Genomic DNA, 18,656 nt, shown 5'->3' with positions numbered 1-18,656 from the left:
TTTCTCTTCCTTAGACTCAATAATTTTCATTTTCTTCAAGTTTCTTAATTCTTTCTTCTGCCTGCTCAAATCTGCCTCTGAACCCCTCGAGTGGATTTTTGTCATTTGTTATCGTACTTTCCAGGTCTCTCTGGTTTCCTTTAAGTTTTCTCTCTCTTTATTGATATTTCCATTTTGTTCATATATCATTTCTTGATTTTCTGCACATTTGTCTTTAGGTCTCTGAGCATCTTTAAGACAGTTGTTTTAAAACCTTTGTCTAATAGCCAAATTATGGAAAGAACCTAAATGTCCATCAACTGATGAATGGATAAAGAAATTGTGGTTTATATACACAATGGAGAACTACGTGGCAATGAGAAAGAATGAAATATGGCCCTTTATAGCAACATGGATGGAACTGGAGAGTGTGATGCCAAGTGAAATAAGCCATACAGAGAAAGACAGATACCATATGGTTTCACTCTTATGTGGATCCTGAGAAACTTAACAGAAACCCATGGGGGAGGGGAAGGAAAAAAATAAAAAAAGAGGTTAGAGTGGGAGAGAGCCAAAGCATAAGAGACTCTTAAAAACTGAGAACAAACAGAGTTGATAGGGGGTGGGAGGGAGGGGAGGGTGGGTGATGGGTATTGAGGAGGGCACGTTTTGGGATGAGCACTGGGTGTTGTATGGAAACCAATTTGACAATAAACTTCATATATTGAAAAAAATAAAAATAAAAAATAAAAATAAATGAAATCTTTGTCTAGTAAGGGGCGCCTGGGTGGCTCAGTTGGTTGAGCAAACGACTTTGGCTCAGGTCACGATCTTGCGGTCCATGAGTTCGAGCCCCGCATCGGGCTCTGTGCTGACAGCTCAGAGCCTGGAGCCTGTTTCAGATGTGTCTCCCTCTCTCTGACCCTCCCCCATTCATGCTCTGTCTCTCTGTGTCTCAAAAATAAACGTTAAAAAAAAATTTTTTTTTTAAATCAAATCTTATCTAGTAAATCCACCATCAGGTGTTTTTCAGGGAAAGTAGAAACTTTATTCATTTATTTTTCCCTTTGAATGGGCCACACTTTCCTATGTATACCTTATGTATCACTTGTATGCCTTGTGATTTGGAGGGTTTGAAAACTGGACATTTGCCTCTAATAATGTGGTAACTCTGAAAATCACATTCTCCTGCTTCCCCAGAGTTAGCTATTGTTTTGAGTTCCAGTTTTTGGTTTTGCTCTTAATTGTAGGCTGTCTCTGTGCCAAGGATCAGCCTGAGGTGTAAACTTGGGTCTTCTTGGGTTTTTCTGAGCCAGCACCATTTCCTGGGCATGCCTGGTGACTTTCTAATTCCCCCTGTATATGACATTATTTTTGAATGGTCTTAGTTTCACTGTCTGGTTCCCAAACGGGGAAAGTGAGGGGCAAAAAAGAAAGGCACCAGCCCCTTTAATGACGCTAGAAGTCACTTCAGCCAAATGGGAAGCAGCTGGCATTGGCAAAAATGGGAGGGGATGCAACAATGCCACCACCTCTTTGTCTGAACCTCTGTGTTCAGGAGCAGCAATCAGAGCAGGTCCCAAATATACAGAAGACAGGGTGCTTTTTGCCCACCCTAACTCCACAATCTGTGTACAAGCTACTCCAGGAACACATACATAGCTGTCTGACGGGAGCATATATAGAATGGTGGGAAATGGGTAGCTACTACTAGGTTAAGAGCTGAAATTTATCGAAATTAACTGCAATTTACCACCAAAGCCTTTTCTTGAAAATTAGGAGCCTTTGGATTTGAGATCCAAAATATTTATATAAGATTCTGCCAGTGCAACTTTGTCTAGGTGGGAAGACAGATTTCTGTTGTTTCCTACTCTGTTATCTTCCCAGAATCCTCAAACCTTGTTCTAATGTTTAATAAGTTCTTAAGCTTGAGTATCACTTTATAACTTTAATTAAATTTTAACTCTAAAGAAGTAATGCTAATTTCATTGTCTTTAAATCCTTGATTAGCCACATCTACACACAGGGATCACTCTTTCAGCCTGGACACAGGCCAAGAGATGTTTGCCAGGGACAAATGGAAGATGCAGCTCCGATAGATAAGATGTCTGAATCTAAAACTCAGACATAAAGGGGCGTCTGGGTGGTTCAGTCATTTAAGCGTCTTGATTTCGGCTCAGGTCATGATCTCAGTTTGTGGGTTTGAGCCCCACATCAGGCTCCGTGCTGACACAGAGCAGAGCCTGCTTGGGATTCCCTCTCCCCACTCTCTCTGTCCCACCCCTGCTCATGATTTCTCCCTCTCAAAATAAACTTAAAAAAATTTTTAATTAAAAAACAAAAATAATAAAACTCAAACATAGGACTTGACAAAACATTTGAGAATGATTATATGAAAAATCTTAGAAATACATAAAAATTAAATTCAATTAAATTATAAATTTAATGCATTGCCTTTACAAAAGAAGAGTCTAATCAGGGCTGTCCCCAGAAAATTAAGACATAGGGTCCCAACATACATGTTGAACGAACAGGGAGAAGGGAAGCATTGATCATTGAATGAAATCATTCCCAACTTTCATTCCCTACATACTTTGATCATGCTAATATCTCAGTAAATGTCCTGTAATGAAATCAGTATATTTTTCTTTACATTTAATGTAAATACCAACAGTAGTCACCTATCAACTTCATACAAGAGCACACTTCACAGGTTTCATAATCAAATTTTATTTTTTTAATGTTTATTTATTTTTGAGAGAGAGACAGCATGAGCAGTGGAGGGGCAGAGAGAGGAGGACAGAGGATCCAAATATAGGCTCTGCACTAACAGCAGAGAGTCTGATGCGGGGCTCAAACTCATGAACCATGAGATCATGACCTGAGCCAAAGTCAGTTGCTTAACCAACTGAGCTACCCAGGGGCCCCCATAATCAAATTTTAAAATAACCACATGTAATAAAAACAAATCACAATTTTTTTAAAAATACAAATAATAAAAAAACACAAGTACAACATAGAAAATACAAGAATGTAATTTATTTGCCTTATTTACCAAATGGCTAACTGTAAAGTTACAATTTTTGCCTTGGAGTTTAAGGCAGTTTCACTTTTACCACAGCCACTTTTTCTGAACATACGCTAGAATCAGCATCTTCTGTGTTTTAAATGTATTTAATTGATCATTTACATTTTATATATTTGTCCACTTGAGAACAATATTTTCTTCATGATCACAGAAGCTCCATAACATAAAATGTCATTGTCTTCATATATTTGAGTAATACCGATCACGGTTTTGAAAGTCTCTATGAGCATATCTTGCATAAGTCTTGTTATGTGGGATCCTTCCAAAAGGTTCATGGTCATTGAAACAAGACTCAAAAACTTCATCAACAGCCTTTTGAGCTACTTCTTTGCTGATATTCCTAACAGCCAGGATAGAAAGAATGGCTCTGTCTCGCACACAAGTCTAAGGAGAAAGAAAAGTATATGGCTTTAATTTTATATGAAAATTTAATCATAAAATAATATTTTATATAATGTCTAACCACATCAGAATTAATTCCCTTTCATATTATTTTACAAATTTATGTCATTCTAAAGAAGAAACATTGGAGTGCTTGGGTGGCTCAGTCTGTTGAATGTCCAACTCTTGACTTCAGCTCAGGTCATGATCCCAGGGCTGTGGGATCGAGTCCTGCATTGGGCCCCGTGCTAAGAGTGGAGCCTGATTAAGATTCTCTCTCTCTCTCCCTCTGCCCCTCACCCTTGCTTGCGCTCTCACTCTCTCTCTGAAATAAAAAAATAAAATAAAATAGAAAAAAAGAAAGTAGAAACATAATTCTTAAGTTATGGAATATGTTAAACTCAGCCTAAAATTATTTAGGTATAAGTAAGACCTCCTCCATTTTTTTCACCATTTCCAGTAATATAACCAGACGTCATTCTCTGAAGTTTCAGGCAGTCCAACAAATAGTCAGTCCCAATTTGCAAATATCAAAACAAAACAAAACTCTATAAATAAGGTTCTGGTTGGATTTTTAATAAAATTTAAATAGATTTAAAACATACTTTACTTCTATGTCTCTCTCCTCTACTTTTCAGATGGCCCATACTAGATAACTCTTCCTTCAAGAGGGGCGCTCTCCCATGGAGGCAAGAAGAAACCACACATACACACACAAAATTTAAAGGCGTCTTAATTTTTCAGGGGGAAAAAAAAAAATCAAACAACTTTTTTTTTTTTTCCTGAGCATTCTTTGCAATGGGTACCTAAGAAAATAATTTATCTAATGTTACACAGTAATAGGCTAGAATTTCTCAGTATCCTAAATATGTTAGGTCCTGCCATTCCAATTCTTGGAGACTTTTAAATCAATTTATTTCTCCACTAGGCCCAAACTAAAGCTCAAAAGAATAGCATTTAACCTTTTCATGAAAAATAACCAAATACTGGTTCTTATGGCTGTGCATCCTGTCAATCAATCATTTTCTATGTGTGTTCCCTATTTTATTTCACCCTGGTTAGCATGCCTGAGCCAGAGATGCTCACTAGTATGAAAATATAAATCAGTGCTTTTGACCTAAATTACACTAACCAACGATCTTAAAAATACACTCCAGGCAGAAAGGAAGAAGAAAGAGAGGACGAACCACCTGGAGCTATGACAACAATTGCCAGAAAGAGGAAATTTCTCCCTTCCAGGAAGAAAAAGCACGGTAAAAACTTATCTCCTGGAGCTACAGTTTTGGAAGACACATGTATAGACCACCGGTCAGGTTTAATTCTTCTCAAAATATATTTCTATTAAAACTACATTTCAGGGGCACCTGGGTGGCTCAGTTGGTTAAGTGTCTGACTCTTGATTTCGGCTCAGGTCATGATGTCACAGTAAGATCGAGCCCCACGTTGGACTCTTCACCGACAGCACAGAACCTACTTGGGATTCTCTTCTCCCTCTCGATCTGCCCCTCCCCTGCTCACTCCTGCACACACACACACACACACACGTGCTCTCTCTCTCTCTCTCTCTCTCTCTCAGGGAGGGTAGCAGGGTCCTGCTACCTCCATATATTTTCCATCCTGTTGCTAGTTCTATCCATTTTCTGCTGCTGCTATCCAAGGGAAAAAGAGACACTTATCATAATCAAGTCCGTGCCAGTTCAAAGCTCTGCTATCACATCGTTGGGCCTGGAAAGGGGCACTACCAGCCGTAATCTGTGCGGCAGGGCAGTCTCTGTCAAAAGGTATTACTTTTTGACTCAAGAATACTGTGGTCATTTCAAAATTTAAGTCCAGTACTGCTTGGATAGAAGACAGGCTGTGATTTCACGTCCATTCTTTATCTCTCCCCCTTCCAAAAGTACCCCAAGAACAAGATTGTAGTTCTTTTCACTATTAAAACCTCTCACTTAGTCACACAGCTCACCCGTAATTAAAAAGTAGAACTAGGGGCGCCTGGATGGCTCAGTCGGTTAAGCATCCAGCTTCGGCTCCGGTCACGATCTCCCAATTCATGGGTTTGAGCCCTGCATCGGGTTCTGTGATCATGGCGCAGAGCCTGAAGTTCACTTCAGATTCTGTGACCTCCCTCCCTCTCTGCCCCTCCCCCTCTTGCACACTGTCTCTCTCTGTCTCTCTGTCTCTCTCTCTCTCTCTCAAAAATAAACACTTAAAAAAATTTTTTAAACAAAAAAATAATAATAATAAAATAAAAAGTAAAACTAAATTCCATCTGTTTGCCTTACACAGTATGTATTTTATATTCTTTCCATATAAGTAGTTCTTTCAAATTTCAAATGCTAAACGTACTTCTCATTTCTTTATTCATCATTTCCATTCATAGCACTCTGGAGGGTAAGCGATTTCATATGTTAGTTTTACCTGATGGTGTTGTTTTAATCCAAAATGCAACCTGAATATTTCATTCACAAGTGAGCAGTCTCCACTAAGGTTAGCAGCTCGAACCTATCACAAAGACAGGTGAACAAAAGGAAAATAAGTGCTCATGCTCTATAAAAATTGTAAGAGAATCTAACATTAGCATGCTTTTCTGAGAATAGACTTTTAAAGAGCAGATATCCATGAGCTATGCTAGACAATGCAAAATAAACGGGCTGGCGGGGGGCGGGGGGCGGTCAATCATTTAGCAAAGGGAATTTTCAAAACTTTATACAATAACCTTATTGAAAGAACTAATTTCTTTTGGAACCAAAAGTCAGAAAGTTGGACGTCAGAGTTAAAGTCCACACTTTCTACAAGATATATTTCTATATATTACCAAAAAGACTTCAAGAAAGCATGCTTTCAAAGATCTACAAAGCGAATTTCAATGTGAGCTTAAAATTGAATACATCAGTATCTAAGACTCTTTGAGAATATGAACCTCCTACCGCTAGCCCAAAACACCGCAACTCTCTTGGAACCTCCCTTAAGCCTGTGTAAATTCATGCCTTCCTCCAGGGCAGCAACTGTCCTATGAAAAATTAAGTTCTTGAAACTTAAGTTCTTAATTTTTCAAAGAATCAAGAACATTCTACACCTGTCATGCTATGAGCATGACAGCCTGAAGTTAGGGCATATTTTCTAATTTACTATATTTTTAAGGTAAAATGCAGCTTCAATAGATGAAACAGTCTTCTAACTACCGACATAGATGCTACAGACAACCTGGCCACATTTTTGCCAAAGCACTGCAGCCAGAAATGGCCCACTTCTTGTTACTTCTACAATACCATGGCCTTGTTCCTCTGAGGAGTTCGAGGCACCTAACACACTTGAACTGGCTCACAGGCATTCATTCTCATAACACCCAAGAGAGAGACTTACTTAAAAACTCAGGTTTCAGTGTACTCTGCAAATAATATGAGTTATAATTAGATGCAATGGGGCTGCTTATTCATTTCAAGGGAAAGAGAAAATAATCTGAGTTATAAAGCATCAGCTTGAAATGTATATTCGTTTTTTTAACTTCTCAGCACATTGCACTCTTCGAGTAATGAAATGCAAGTATTAAATACATACGTCTAAGAGCATAAATATATCGCGCTTCTGAGAACAATCCAATGTGCTTAATACTAAAAAAAACTTCTTACGTTGTATTTTTGAGACTAAATGTTTTACTCTCAGGCAAGCAAAGAGCTTTACCTAGAGGAGGGAGCACAACAAACCAGTTAAGAACTCGGGTTGTAATTCTGCCTCTGCCACTTCCAAACCCATGGATCTAAAAAATGCCTCGCTTTTGACATATATAAAATGGGGATGGTAGCATCTACCTCAATGGACTGTGGTGAACAAAGTAAGAATCCACAGAAGGAAAAATAGTTTATAATTATCAAGTCACCACTAGTATTAGAATTTAAAGGTTATAATTCAGACAATTCTAAAAAGATGCTTAAAATGTCTCGTGTCTCAAAATCGTGTTCAGTTGTTAAAAACGGAAACCTAAGAATGGCATGGAGCCACGACAGTAAGAAAAGGAATATGTGTAAGTAAATTATGCTTCAATAAAATGTCCAAACTCAGAGTGCTCCAGGGGTAAGAAGATCTTTTACAACAAGACTCACCTCCGAGCAGGCCAAATGTCTGACATCGGTGAACCAGTGGACGTGAGCACGACAGTGATCAAACGCATGAATGAGCTCATGGGTGACCACTCTGTTCATATGGGCCTGACTACCGATGTTGTTCTGGCATAAAACAATCTAGGAGGCAACAAAATAAGGGAAGTTCCATATTTATAATATCCACTCTCTTTTTGTAAATCCCATCTTCTCACCAGCTGGGCAGAGCCTTCACCCACCCTACTCCCTCAACCCTACACCTACCTACTGATCACGGTCTGGCTCTAATGTACCCGTTCCATTAAGCCTTCCCAGTGACCAACTTCTCCCTCTTCTCTCTCAACTACAGCAGCACTTAACTGCCATCCTCGGTGAGCTGGTGGACTCCACAGCACCATATTAGGAGCGGGCTTTGGAATGCAGCAGACAGGTTCAAACTCCAGCCCCACTCCTTACTAACTCGGCGACCTTGGGCATGTTTCTTAACCTCTGTCTCTGTGCCTCAGTTTCCTCAACTATAAAAAGGAGATCATGAGAGTACCTACCTCAGAGAATTGTGAGAATTAAATGAGAATATATGTAAACTGCTTCTTATCAAGTTTCTGAATGAGCAATGAATCAACAATGAATGACCACCACTGTCTCATTCTACTAGAATTGCCAGGAAAAATCCTCAGAAAGACCTTCAGAAAGAAGTGCAAAAAGCCAACAGCACACTGAGCAGGACCCTATAAGAATAATAAAGACATGAGGGATCCTAGTAATAATAGTTACCATTTATTGTGTACTTACTATGTTCCAGACACTGAGATATGTGCTATTCATCCAACATGAATGATATATACATTCATCCAACATTCATCCTTCAACTAATATTTATTGAGATCTACTACTTATAATTTATAATTAAAATTTATAATATATACTAATGGCCCTAGAAATTAATCAAACAGTTGCCAAAATGTTTAAATACGTGCAATGACAGGTGTCATGAAGAAAAATCCAAGATGTCATGAATGCATACAATGAGAATGCCTGACTTGGTCTGGAGGATTGGGAAAGGCTTCTCTGCAGAAGGAATGTTTAAATGAGGATCTCAGGGATGATTAGGAGTTAAATTTGAAGGTGGGAAGGAAGCCTGCCAGACAGAGCAACCTGTGCAAAGGAGAGGAGCACTTAAGGAACAGAACGAGAGGCTGGAAGCAGGCCCGTATTGCTGAAGCACAGAGCTGCAGGCGACAGGCATGAGATAAGGCTGGTGAGGTCCGCTAGAGCCAAATCACTCTGTATCCTGAGAACAGTGGGAAGTCACTGAAAGGGAGTAGTGAGACAGGGAGGTGCTTTTGTTTGTTTTTATCCTTTGACTCCAGTTGTAAAAATAAGCAGATGACCAAACTGGGTGCCGAGAGACTGGTTGAAGGCTAATGAGGTATTCTAGGCAAGAGATAATGGTACCTGAGCAGGGACAGTAAGACCCTCCCCCCAAAAAAAATAAAATATTTAGGAGGCAAATTGGACAAAAGTTAGTGATAGAATATGGGAAGGGAATCAGAGGTACAAGGATGATCTCTACATTTCTAGCTTGGGTAACAGGATAGATGGTGGTACCATTCACTGAGATATGCAAAACTACAACACCAGGTTGGGTGGGGATAGGGGATGGTATAAATCATCAGTTTGGATTTGAACAAATTTGTGAGGTCTCGGGTGCCTTTAAGACATCCAAGGGTAGGTACTAAGTGGGCATCTGGATATACAGATATAAAGTTCAAAAGAGAGCTCTGACCTAGGAAAAGAAATGAGATCCCCTTGGCACAGTACAGAGGAAGAAAAGAAGGGGATCTAACACCGAGGATTAAGAGACTTCCACGTGTAACAGCTGGTAGAGGGAGGTGAGCTAGCAAAGAGGGTCATATACTGGAAACCAGGGGAAGAAAGTGTCTGACATTACCTGCTAAAGCCAAGTGTATGCATATTATATGACCCAGTAATTCTGTTCCTAGGCATAGACACAGGAGTGACTTTTGCACATGTGCACCAGGAGAAGATGTGAAAAATATTCACAGCAGTATTGTTCTTAATAACAAAGTTGGAAACAATAAATACGGTAAAGTGCAGTATAGACATACAGAGGAACACTATACAACAGCCAAACTACACAAACCAGAGGTATGTACAACAACATGGAAGAATCTCAGGACACTCAACAAAAGAATTGTTCTGGGAAACTAACTACTGGGTGATTTCATAAAACTACAAAGTATCACACAGAACTCAAAATATTCCCTGTATAAAACTTAAAAGCCAGGCAACTAAATAACACATTGTTTGTACACAGAGATGGTAAAACTATTCAGAACAGCAGGGAATGATTATCACAAAAGTCAGAGTAAGAAAGGGAGACGAAATGTGATCCAAGAGGGGCACACAATCTTCTGAAATCCTGGCAATGTGCTATTTCTCAAATCTGGTGGCAGTTACACGGGTGCTCATTTTATTACTGTGACCAAAAGCATACGTATAGGTTTCTTGCTCTTCTGTGTGAATGAAACACTTCACAATACAAATTATAATTTAAAAAAAATAAAAGGAGTGCCCAACTATGCTCAACACTACTGAGAAGTAAGATACAAGTTCAAAATGTCCACTCTATTTAACCCCAAGGCGGGGTGGTGGGGGGGGGGGGGGGGGATGAATTTACCAAGACCCACTTTGAGAGCTATTAGGAATTGTTATTATCAGTTTACAAATGAGGAAACTGAGCATAAGGCAAACAGCTTGCCCAAGCCCCACAGCCAATAAGCAGGGGAACTGGATTTGAACTCAATTCTACCAGACTCCAAGACCCAGACCTCTCATTCCTATGCTGTTTTTTTTTTTTTTTCTCATGATTACTGTGAAACAGCTATAAATAACGAAAATATATATAAAATTCCCCAGGAGGAAACAAGTAAGTATTGTTAAACAGGGTGATATGTTCAAGATGGGAGGTGTTACTTATAAAACCTTCATCTACCCTCATCACATGAGGGTAATATAATTCTTCTACCAACTCCAAGATACTGTCAAAACTCTCCAATTACTTAAAACTAACAATATTTATTGAATGCTTACTGCGCTTACTATGCTAAGCACCTTACATGAGGTATCACACTTAATTCTAATAACTGTTCTATGAGACAGATATAATCATTAGCCATATTTTCCAAATGAGAAACCTTATTCCCCTAATCAAAAATTTTCAAAGGTATATCACTTCTCACCAGGTACAGGTGAAACTCTTTAACTACGCATTCAAAGCCTCCCACCAAATGGCTTACCTTTCTTTCCAACCCTATTTCCCCATATTCCCCACACAGTCTTGCCCTCCTGCTACACTAGACAACATGCCATTCCCTAAATATACTTTGTCCTTTCCCAATACACCACCTTTGCTCACAATACCCCTTCCGTGGGCAACAGTCTTTGTCTTCTTTGTCCCTGAAGAAGCTTTATATGCTCTAGCTGAATCTGTTGGTATTTTTCATTCATATCACAGTCCCATTGTGGTAACTACACCCACGTAAAATAGTTTAACCTCCCTCAAATTTTTATCATTCTCTGTGTTCGTGGCTCATCTCCCTTAGGAAAGCATAAGCTCCTTAAGAGTAAGAACCATAAGATTCAGTTTTTGAATCATACACAAAGTCTACCAAACAGAACGCCCAGCATGTGGAAGGTGCTTAGCAAACATCAGGAAAGAGAACAACTTGGCAAAAATACCTACCTGAGATGTTGAAGCATCAAACCCTCCACTGACATTTCCATCACAGTCTTCGCAAGAAAAGTGTCTTTCTTTGTTAACAGCACTAAAAGGCAAGAATGGATTAAAGAGACAATGTGCAAAAGCAGTGTGCGAGTAGTGCAAGGGAAACAGCCCTGGGCAAGGAGTCGGGAGCCCTATATCATCAAGCCCTCTCAAAACTAACACCTTCAAGACTCAGTTGTCTCATCTGTAAAATAAGGAAATCATCCCTGCAAAATCTATCCTAGTTCAACTCCCATGACGAGGTTCCATCAAGCATCTGGTCAACTGATTAAGGCCACATTGGAAGTAAGCTGGAGTTGCTATCCTTGGGCCAGACTGTGAAGAAGTGGACCTCAGACGTCACTTTCTCTAATTTCCTCAAGGTTCAACAACACCCGGAAGGCTCCTACATAACAAGCCGAGATTTCTTCTCCATGAAGGACGATGCTGAGGCTGGTAGAGCGGGAAAGCCAGGTTTGGTAATTACTTACAAGACTTTAAGTGTGGTCTTTACTAAATACCGGAGGTGAACGGTAGAGCCAGAGATTTAGAGTTAGGGCGGAAGATGTCTGAAGAGAGCCAGACCTGTCTGGAAAGAACGCAGAATCACCAACACCTACCATATGGAAAAGGCTTTGTGGCCAGAAGTGAAAAACTGTCAGAAGTTGCAGATTGGGGTGTTTTTTGTTTGTTTGTTTTTAGCAGCCGGAATACAGACGACCACTTTAAATAGATTTACTTACCAACCTGAGTGCTTCATGGCATCAAGTAGAAGTTTGACGTAGGGATCTAGAAAGATATTTGATTCAATTAGGTATGCTAATCAGGAAAAAAGAGCACCAATTAAATTCTCCAAAAAGCAGTATAGGATATTATGAAAGAGTAAGTCATGGGCCGCCTGGGTGGCTCAGTCGGTTAAGCATCTGACTTGGGCTCAGGTCATGATCTCATGGTTTGTGGGTTCGAGCCCCACATCGAGCTCTGTGCTGACAGCTTGGAGCCCGGAGCCTGCTTCGGATTCCGTGTCTTCCTCTCTCTGTCCCTCCCCTGCTCACATTGTCTTGCTGTCTCTCAAAAATAAGTAAAAAACATTAAAAAAAAAAAAAAAAAAAGTAAGCCACAAATCTTAATGAAGTAATACTATCTTAAAACTGGTAAAAGATGGTTATGAAAAGACAAGCTTAAATTAACATAAAAATAAGTCCTTAATGAAATAAAACTGTGACACAAATACCTGAATACTACTAAACACCTCAAATGATATCAAACATGCTTGTAAAGCCCATGTTTAGTTACATGATCGAAAACATTGCATTAAAGCATATACCAAAAGAATGAGGGAATCTGGGGCTTCTCCATAGAAATGAGCTGCGGCACAGCATCCAGATGAGAGGAAGGGAGTAAGTGTCTCGTTGGCGTCTTTCCTGATCAGACCGCAGGGTAACAGTGTCCCATTCTAAGTACCACACTCTAAACAGGACCTGCCAACTTCAGCTCTTCCCCGGGGGAAGGCAACTAGAACAGTACAGGACTATGCTCAGTAAGAAGCAAGAAAGGAGTTGTGGATGTGGATGTGGAAGGGAGAATAAAAATCTTAACTCGGACCACAATGGCCTCAAGTATCTGAAGGGCTGCCGTGTGGGAATAGATGCAGATAATATTTGTTCAGAGAGCAGAACAAGGACCAAAGAGTAGAAGTTACAGTATGAGAAAGGATTTCCCAACAATTAAAGCTGTGACTACAATATACAGGTAGCCACAAGGAGCCTCGAAGAACTGGTAACCTGTTCCAGCAGAGGTGTATAAACTCTCTGGTCAGTGATGGCACAGTGGTTTTCCAGTGTAGTGTGCGAAGGTCCTGTGGGACCTTCCACTGCTTTTTTTTTTTAATTATTTTTTTAACATTTTTCATTCTTTTGAGAGACAGAGACACAGCGTAAGTGGGGGAGGGGCAGAGAGAGAGAAGGAGACACAGAATCCAAAGCAGGCTCCAGGCTCTGAGCTGTCAGCACAGAGTCCGACACAGGGTTTGAACTCACGGACCACGAGATCATGACCTGGGCTGCAGTCAGATGCTCAACCAACTGAGCCACCCAGGGGCCCCAGGACCTTCCACTTCTAAGCATCTATTAGCCTGTAATAATTACGGGAAAGTAAAACAAACCCAAATGCCTCTAATATCAACTTTCCACATAGGGGTCTTATCTCAACACACAAATGCACAGCATACCATATGACATAAGCAAAAAATTAGAAAACGAAACCAAGGTTTTTTTTTAAGTGCTGAAAGGAAAAACAAGTGAGTAAAAGAAAAGTAGGGAGATGAAAAAGACAGATATAGGTTACTACTTTAACTGCCCCCTCTTAAGAGTATGAACAGTAAAACAATTATTAGTAATAAGTGTTTTTAGTGTATATCAGGCATCAAGAACCATATTAAGTGTTTTATTATTCAAGCAACTAAGAGAGTTTTACAAAGTTGAAGTGGGTTCCAAAGTCTATAGTACTCTTACTAAAATAATAAGTTTATTATTATTATTAGTAGTAGTAGTAGTAGTAGTAGTGCAGGGAGCACAGTGGTTCAGACAGGACCTAAAGTATTTAGAATGGATTTGCTTTAAAAAAAAAAAAGAGCACTCGGTTTAGATGTAAGTGATGAATTACTAAATTCTACTCCTGAAATCATCATTACACTATATGTTAACTAACTTGGATTTAAATTTAAAAGAGAGAGAGAGAGAGAGAGAGAGAGAGAGAGAACAAAGATCTCCCTTGAGGCCAGGTCCCAGGTTTAGGATTGTAAAGCTATAAGTTGATGCTTTAATACCACTAACACTTCTCCCAGCAACCCTCCAGGGGTTCTTGCTAATTGAGACTTGCTAATTCCTACTGGGGTTCATGCTCAGCTCGCCACCCTCCTCACATCCTTTCTCTACATCGCCTCCACTGTTTGTCTCTTCCACTGTAAACACAGTTAGCCATTACTCAGCTCCTGACATGGTCGCAATCTACATTTATAAAATCCATTCCTCACAACCCTAAAAGAGGTATTTTTATCCCTACCCTTCCCTTTTTGTGTGTGCAGATAAGGATAAAGGAGATCAGAGAGTTAAGTCAGTCTTCCACACCTGATAAGGAGAGGGACCAGATCTGAACCTATATCCAACTCTGCAGACCGGCTCTTTCCACTGCGTTCCACTTTCAACTTCTAAAATGCACCGTCCAGACCCTTACTCATCTTTGTATTTCCCCACACCAGAACTTAGGAGGCATTGGATACATATTTCCAAGTGAATACAACCTCATCATTCCCATTAGCCCCTTTCCCCTCCCCCCTCCCTGGATTCCCCAACATGCGGATAAACTCAAGAAGGCTGGAAAATCTCTAGGTGGTTGGCTTTTGAACTGTGATTGGCCAGCTATGAAATAGTAACCTTGCTTTCAGACAAGAAGGTTTAAGACTTCGATTTTCTAAATGTATCTGAAGTAAACTTAGGAAGTCCATGTCAATGTAAAGGAGTTAAGAAATCTCTAGTGTAATGTCCCTGGGGCTAGAGAAATTGGTCAGTAGGTAGTTGTGTCCCTATTTAACCCACAGCAGTGATTCTTGACTCTTTGGGGGTCCGTGGCCTCTTCCAGAATATGATGAAGTTAGAACTCTCTCCCCAGAAAAATGCACTCAGATGCATGCACACGATTTCGCAGTCCATTTCAGAGGTTTCTACGCTGGGAAGCCCATCCATGCATGAAGGTTAAGAACCCCTTCCAACGAAGGTAGTTTGCAAAACTGTTCTTGCGCGCCGGCAGTAACGCCTTAATTAACGAGTCTCTTTAAAACTCTGCTTCGCCCACACGCTGAAGTCCCCATACTGCTGCATAATTTACATGAGAAATCAGAGGATCTATCAGACCCGTGAGTGTGACTGAAAAGGGCAAACTCCTATCCGACTCCTCCCTCAATCCACAAGCAAGAGTAGGGCTGAAAGGCCCCAACACCACCTCTGATAGGGAAACTGAGGCCCAAACCCCCACCACCACCACCACCCCGCCCCCACGAGGCCGAATCTGTCCGGACTCTGCGCAGAGATGCCTGAACCCTGCTCATGTCACACCTGGGGGTGAACCCAGAGACCCCTGCCCTCTGGGTCGCAGACACCACCCCGCCGACCCCCGGGCTCCGGGTCACGGTTCCTACTTGTCTGCAGCGTCTTCAGGAGCATAAGCTGGCACTTCTGGTTGTTGGTGAAGAAGCTGGAAAGGAACCCTTGCTGGGGATTCCCCTGAGCCAGCCGCTCGGGGAAGACCTGGCACGCGACGTGTTGCTGCTGCAGCTGTTCCCCCGCAGCAGAACCGGGCCCGCTCTCGTCCGGAGCTCCAGCCATGCCGCCCGCAGACTTCGCCGCTGCTTCCTCCTGCCTCGGGCGGCCGGGTATGAGACCCGGGGAAGGCAACCTCCTTCCCGCCAACCGGGCCGCCCAGATCCTCCTTGTGCCCAGCCGAACCGGCCCCAGGCAGGATGACCGCCACACACAGTGTCTGAGGACTTTGCGGCTGCTGGGCCTCCGAGCCCAGCAAGGGACGCTGGGCGGGGCGAGAGGTGGGGGGAGGGGCGGGGCTAGAGACCAGGCGAGGGGCGGGGCCAGAGGCGCGGGAGGGACGAGGAGGGGCGGGAAGAGGCGGGAAGGGGCGGGGCTAGATGCCCAGGGAGGAGCGGGGGCCGAGAGGGTGCGGGGCTCTGGATCGCCTACAGGCGGAAAGACTCGGGCCTGGCAAGTGCCCTTGCAAGCGTCTCAGACACTGCTGTGGGCTTCGCTGCTCCCCCTTGGCTTGGTTGGCCCGTCCTCGTAAGCGTGGTTAAGCAGCCCGCCTCCTTGTGGACACGCCTTCCTCGGTACTAGCCACTAAGTCCCTTCAAGCTCCGAAGGTCTCAGGCACCGTCCCACTCCCTTGCCTTTTCCAACCAGCAGACCAATTGCAGTCTGGCCCACCTGTCTCCTGACATCCCAAGCCATATTGAAAGCAGTACTTCTCAGAAACGTTTGAAAGCTGCAATTATAATGACTGGTCATCTCAAAATCCTCAAAATGTGGGACACAACTACTTTTTTTCTGTCTCACCTGGGCCCATTCACCCACCCCGCTCTCTTGCCACCCCAAATAACTTTCTGATAACATAACACAACCAGTTTCCTTCCATCTCCAAGCCTTAACTCACTTCCATCTATTAAGCCCTTTTCCTCAGTCCTTATGATCCAGGTCGTGATCAAATCTACCCACTCTGCAAGGTATTCCCAGGTATCTTAATCAAAATTATTCTCTCCTGGTCTCCCAGCGTACCAAGTACTTTGCATCTGTTATCATTTTCATCACAACTTGTCGGGTTTTAACTAATTTGTGTTTCTCTTTTTCCACTAAATTACCCAGTTCAATTCACATATTTCTTCAGCACCTACTATGATGGACCAAGCATAATGGCAGAGACTGAGAAGGCAATAATAAGAGAATTGATGAGGTTGAAGAGGAGCATATGGTTTATGTGAGAAACACATTGAAATTATTCGTGTTCAAGAGACCTTGAGGATTATAAAGAGTACTTTATGTGTCATGAGTGCTTCATAAATATCTAGATTGAGTGCAAATCGAAACCACAATGAGATATCACCTCACACCTCTCAGAATGTCTATTATCTAAAAGACAAGAAATAACAAGTGTTGATGAATATGTGGAAAATTGGGAACCCTTGTGCACTGTTAATGGGAATGTAAATTGGTGAAGCCGCTGTGAAAAACAGCCTGGAGAACCCTCAAAAAATTAAAAATAGAACCAACATATATGATCCAGCAATTCCACTTCTGGGTATTTAGCCGAAGAAAACAAAAACACTAACTTGAAATGATATATGCACCCCGTGTTCACTGCAGCATGGTTTACAATAGCCAAAATAGGGAAGCAACCTAAGTGTCCGTTGAAGAATGAATGAAGAAATAGCGGTATAAATACACAACGGAATACTGTCCAGTCAAAAAATAAAAAGAACGAAATCTTGCCATTTGCAACAACATGGATGGACTGCGAGGGCATTATGCTAAGTGAAATAAGTCAGACACAGAGAGACAAATACCATGATTTCTCTCAGATATGCAAACTAAAAAAACAAAAACAAAAGCCCACAAGTTCAAGGATACAGAGAACAGCTTGGTAGTTGCCAGAGGTGGGAGTAGAGAATGGGAGAACCAGGTGAAGGAGGTCAAAAGGTAAAAAGAAAAAAAAAATCATAGAAAGATAAAAATGAAATGTATGTAGAATAAATGACAGCAAAAGTCACGTGGGTTAAACAGTGTTCTACTGGCTTAGTATTGATTGGGAAGTGGTAAAAGTACTAATTTGTAGTAGATTTATTTAGTCAAGGATACATGTTGTAATTACAAGGAAAACCATGAAGAAATAGCATAAAAGGGCAAAACGAATGGGCTAATAGAGGGGGGAAATGAAAAACACACAAATTGGATGGGTTGCTAGGATTATTCATTCATCTGAAATATGAAAACATGAACACCTCCTAAATACAGATTGCTAAAGCTATAATAGTTTTTTAAGCCACTTTATTGAGCTCACCTTAAATTCATTATTTCTAATCTTGACTACAACCCTGCAAAATAAGTGTTATTATCACTATTTTGCTGATAAAGAAAGTGGGATCAGCAATATTGAATAATTTATCCAGGACCACACAACCAACTTGCAATCTAGTTAGGGAGCTACCACATAAACATATAGAAAACTACGCCATTACAAGTTATTGTAATGAGTCTGCAACACTAAGGAAAGGCTAGAGAAGATGGGGCCTGACATGGACCATAGCCTGTAAGCATGTGAAATACTATTGGAAATCCTATCCAGCTACATGAATAAGGAAAAAAATGCAAAGTAAAAGCTGTAACTTTCCCCCACCAAATTAGCAAATATTTTTTTCAATATTCATCACTGAAGGCAACAAAGAAGGAAAACTGGAAAAAAATTGCACCAAAACATGATCAGTAGATGCCTAGATACTGGGATATTTTTATTATATTCTCAATTTTCCTAGTGTCCCACAATAAGCACATATTACCTTTACAATCAGAAAAGTAAACTTTAAAAAACTGAGTAGGCTTTGGATGCCGTGTGTGTACCTTCATCCCTTTACAGTATAAAGACAGAGTGGAATGGGAAGGTGTTGTGGGAGAGATAAGAAAGTGCAAACACAAAGGACTAAGTTAGAAAGAGAAAAGTAATTATCACAAAGAAATGAGAACATGAGCAAAGAGTTAGCTACAAGGATTTT

General features: G+C 41.1%; 1 protein-coding gene across 3 annotated transcripts; it reads right to left on the bottom strand.

Annotated features, from left to right (window-relative positions):
- Positions 1–2,938: 2,938 nt before the first annotated feature.
- ATP23 (ATP23 metallopeptidase and ATP synthase assembly factor homolog) lies at positions 2,939–15,921 on the bottom strand. 3 transcript variants are annotated; one of them, XM_078449746.1, is made up of 7 exons: positions 15,528–15,588; positions 12,076–12,121; positions 11,824–11,921; positions 11,312–11,393; positions 7,549–7,686; positions 5,867–5,950; positions 2,939–3,451 (listed from the first exon to the last, which is right to left on the bottom strand). In XM_078449746.1, the coding sequence occupies exons 5-7, from the start codon at positions 7,645–7,647 to the stop codon at positions 3,248–3,250; spliced, it is 387 nt and encodes a 128-aa protein (XP_078305872.1). In that variant the 5' UTR covers positions 7,648–7,686; positions 11,312–11,393; positions 11,824–11,921; positions 12,076–12,121; positions 15,528–15,588; the 3' UTR covers positions 2,939–3,247. The 3 variants fall into 3 exon arrangements, with proteins under 3 accessions (XP_078305872.1, XP_060513093.1, XP_060513089.1); XM_060657110.3 differs by lacking the exon at positions 11,824–11,921 and having other exon boundaries at positions 15,528–15,921; XM_060657106.3 differs by lacking the exon at positions 15,528–15,588 and adding an exon at positions 8,091–8,273 and having other exon boundaries at positions 11,824–13,848.
- Positions 15,922–18,656: the final 2,735 nt, after the last annotated feature.

Source organism: Panthera onca, chromosome B4 (genome assembly GCF_046562875.1).
Source record: "Panthera onca isolate mPanOnc1 chromosome B4, mPanOnc1 haplotype 2, whole genome shotgun sequence".
In the NCBI taxonomy this organism is placed as follows: Eukaryota; Metazoa; Chordata; class Mammalia; order Carnivora; family Felidae; genus Panthera; species Panthera onca.
Note: the sequence above shows the minus strand (reverse complement) of the source record. Positions and strands in the feature narration are given on the sequence as shown.

Coding starts and splice junctions, on each gene's coding strand:
- ATP23 (XM_060657110.3), bottom strand. CDS start 15,714: ATGGCTGGAGCTCCGGACGAGAGCGGGCCCGGTTCTGCTGCGGGGGAA. Junction 11,394..12,075: donor GCCATGAAGCACTCAGGTTG/GTAAGTAAATCT, acceptor CTTGCCTTTTAG/TGCTGTTAACAAAGAAAGAC. Junction 5,951..7,548: donor GACATTTGGCCTGCTCGGAG/GTGAGTCTTGTT, acceptor TCTTTGTGATAG/GTTCGAGCTGCTAACCTTAG.